The 3255-nt window shown below is 41.7% G+C and overlaps 1 protein-coding gene across 1 annotated transcript; it reads right to left on the reverse strand.

The window, feature by feature from the left end:
- Nucleotides 1–847: 847 nt before the first annotated feature.
- h1m (linker histone H1M) lies at nucleotides 848–2936 on the reverse strand. Its single transcript, XM_086117448.1, has 5 exons — nucleotides 2779–2936; nucleotides 2447–2703; nucleotides 1868–2060; nucleotides 1745–1797; nucleotides 848–1225 (listed from the first exon to the last, which is right to left on the reverse strand). Exons 1-5 carry the CDS (start codon nucleotides 2864–2866, stop codon nucleotides 968–970), a joined length of 849 nt encoding a protein of 282 aa, XP_085973574.1. The 5' UTR covers nucleotides 2867–2936; the 3' UTR covers nucleotides 848–967.
- Nucleotides 2937–3255: the final 319 nt, after the last annotated feature.

Below are 3255 nucleotides of genomic sequence, written 5' to 3' on the forward strand. Positions count from 1 at the left end.
TGGGGCAAAGAAGTTATTCCTGGAAAATGTAAATCCTTTTTAATCACTTATTTTTACTGGAGACTATAGAGCACGGGTGTCAAACATTTTTGTCATGTGTCACATTGTAGTAAGGTTCCCTTGGAGGGCTGTTGACTGATTTTTTGGGAACCATATAAATTTGACCACCACCACATATTACCAGGGATGGTAATTTTCTGCGGATACGTGGAAATCCGCCATTTTATTTCTTAAATTGATATTTTTTGTGAATCGTCTAAATCCGTTGAGAAAATTTTAGAGGGGTTCAGGTACCTTGTCGAGTTTTCACGAGCTCTCCCGATCAGTCTTTCCATCTTCCGATTGTAAACAGCCCTGCGATTGGACGTGTATGATGTCTTGTGATTGGTCGCCCGCCCAGGCCACGCCCCTTTCCGCTTTTTTTCCCATCACTAGCCATTGCCATCCCTGTATTACACAGCAAGCAACAAATAGATGGACCAGTTTTGACATACAGAATGGATTGTTTAAACATTCTAATTACATTGTATATGAAAATTTGGTTCAGACTTTAGCAAGCATTATGGAAGTTAACATGCTTGAATTGCTTAGCGGGCCACAAAATGTGGTGGGCCAGATCTGGCCCCCGGACCTCGACACCTGTGCTATAGAGCATCCTTATAAATCGACTCCGAGATACCAAAACCAAAGCTCAAGGAGGTCTCCAGGATTTTAGAATTATTTTTTTCCCTCCCCCAAGAGGTGACCGTAGCAGACTTTCCCTTCCAAAAGGGTGTACTAGCCCATCCAATCCAATACAATTAAAATGAAGACATTTGACCCAGGCCCAAAATTAATAGTCAGGAGCTACAAAAGTTAAGATTTTATTGACAAATTAAATAACATTTTGCATTCGCAGCATAGTTGAGTGTTACAAAAGTTAAGATGGTTTTTCCATTGACAAATAAAATTTCGCAGTAGACAACATTCACTTTGCATTCTTCTTCCTTCCTTTTTTAGGAGCACTTTTTGGTGCAGCTTCGTCAGCTTTACCCTTTGGCTCCTTGGGTTTTGCTTTCGTCTTTCCATCAGCCACAGCTTCCTTGGGCTTCGTTTTGGTCCCAACAGTTCCTTTAGATTCAACATTCTCAATTGCAGCTTTTTTACCTTTGGACTTCTTTGCTGGTGGCACCTTGGAGGGGGGAGCCTCTTCATCTTCCTTGGACTTGTCAGAACCCTTTGTAGCCTTAAAAATGAGCAGAAACAAACTGCATCAAGACCTATTTTCCAGAAAATACTGTAACTCTTGCTTGATTTTTTTTCTAGTGGCATGTAGCCAAAATGGTGTCAAGTGACTAGCATGGAAGCATGCCAACATGGCATTTTTTTGTCCTCGTCTCCATAAGTAGGCAATGGAAAGGTTATTTAAGCATGTAGTGCAGAATGATACATTGAGTAATTTCAGTCTTTATTTGCAGTTTCCAAAGTTACATTTTTAATGTTAAAAATTTTAGGAATCGTTTTTGACCATGCCCCCACTTAAATTAAGATTGATATCTTAAATCCCACCTTCTGTCCCAAAATGTTTTTCCTCGAGCTTAGTTTTTTGTACATCAACTGTAAAGCGCCTTGTTACAGCTACAGCGAAAACAAAGCTTAGGCCTTATAAAGCTTATAAATTAGATACAAAAGCTGGGTCCAGAGACATTTATCAGATGACAAACTCGCGTTGCAATGATTGTAGCCCTTCATTTACTTTTCTCACCTTTTTCTTTGGTGGTTTTACTTTATCATCTGCAGCAGCTTTCTTTGTGCGACCTTGGGGGGGGGGGGGAGAAGTTATTTCTACATTGTAACAATTTCAATAGATCCAATTAATTTGACTTACCATCTTTTGTCTTTGGATCTTCCTTTGCAACTTTTGAAGATTTTTGCACATTCGGCTCCACGTTCTCCACTTTGGCAGCTTTTTGCACACGCGGCTCCACTTCGGCAGCTTTTTGCACACGCGGCTCCACTTCGGCAGCTTTTTGCACACGCGGCTCCACTTTTGCTTTGGACTCTTTACGCTTCGGTGCAAGCTTCACAAATTTTTTGGGGGGAGGGGGAGGAGTCATTGTTCATCAAAGGTGACGTGTTGTGACACCCTTCTCATCCCATTGAAAAACGTCTTGCTACACACCTCTGTGTGTCCAAAATTATTCATTAAATTTCTTCGTTGATTCATTTATGTCAGCAACATATTGCCAACCAAAAGAAATTCCATGGTTCACCACTAGATGGCAAAAGTTAAACTTCCATCTTGTGTCATTTATTCAAAAGAATAAGCTTCGAGCTCGATGACGCAAGTCCCAGTTATTTCGACATTTATAATTGTATTGTACATTTGTTAGGCGGTGTGAAGTCAAGATTTTTAGATCACAAAATTTCAACCTTGGCTCAAGAAAAACAGCGTTCCTGACTTTACCCGAAATTTGTCAACGACGCCTGTGGTGACGGTAGAGTTGGGAAGCCGAACCAAGGTGCCGTCCTCCAGGCCTTTCCCGAGGGCTCTGCGGACGTAGTACTTGAGGCGGATTTTGTCCACGGAAGGATACTTGCGCTTGATGAAGTTCTGGATGGCCTGTTTGGAGACCCCCTTTCTGGAGTCCAGGTCTTTGAGCGCCTCTACCACCATGACGCTCGTGCCCGGATGCATGGCTATTTTGCGCAGAGTCACCACACCTAAAAAATCAAGAAAATGTTAAATCAGCATCAACACCCCCCACTGACGAAGAGCATCCATTTTGTTGCTCTTACCGGACTTTCTCGCCAATTTTGAGGGGACTGGCGAGTTTCTGGCGGCCGTCACTTCATTGAGTACAAACGTTCGCCTTTTAGGAGGCATACTTCCTTTTTTCCAAGTAAACGTCAAATCCAACAAGACACACACACAAAAATGTAGACTTATAAAGACAGCCCTTGGTGCAAATGGTGAGCAGCTCTGTCTTTTTTAGCGAAGAGTCAGCAGGTGAGCGTCATCAAGCACCAGCTGCAAACAATTAACAATGAGGATGTTTCGGTACCACGTGACCCCAATACTCGAACACCTTATAATATTAGCAAAATGATACAAATAAAACAAAGGAATATTTATCTGTTATCCAATCAAGATTTGACAAGTTTCCTCTTTTTTATTTGCTGCGGTATCAACTGGTGTCATTTATGTGTTTCATTGTGTTGCTTATCGACCACTCACTAGAAACTCAAACACACTCACAAAAACATGCACATGTG

The sequence above is a fragment of the Hippocampus guttulatus genome, chromosome 8, assembly GCF_054856545.1.
Source record: "Hippocampus guttulatus isolate MCC_2025c chromosome 8, RoL_Hgut_1.0, whole genome shotgun sequence".
Classification (NCBI taxonomy): Eukaryota; Metazoa; Chordata; class Actinopteri; order Syngnathiformes; family Syngnathidae; genus Hippocampus; species Hippocampus guttulatus.

Excerpts from the sequence above, each read along its gene's own strand:
- h1m (XM_086117448.1), bottom strand. The coding sequence starts at position 2,866 with ATGCCTCCTAAAAGGCGAACGTTTGTACTCAATGAAGTGACGGCCGCC. Across the intron at positions 2,704-2,778 it reads AAAATTGGCGAGAAAGTCCG|GTGTGGTGACTCTGCGCAAA; the intron begins GTAAGAGCAACA and ends TTGATTTTTTAG. Across the intron at positions 1,798-1,867 it reads AGATCCAAAGACAAAAGATG|GTCGCACAAAGAAAGCTGCT; the intron begins GTAAGTCAAATT and ends CCCCCCCCCAAG.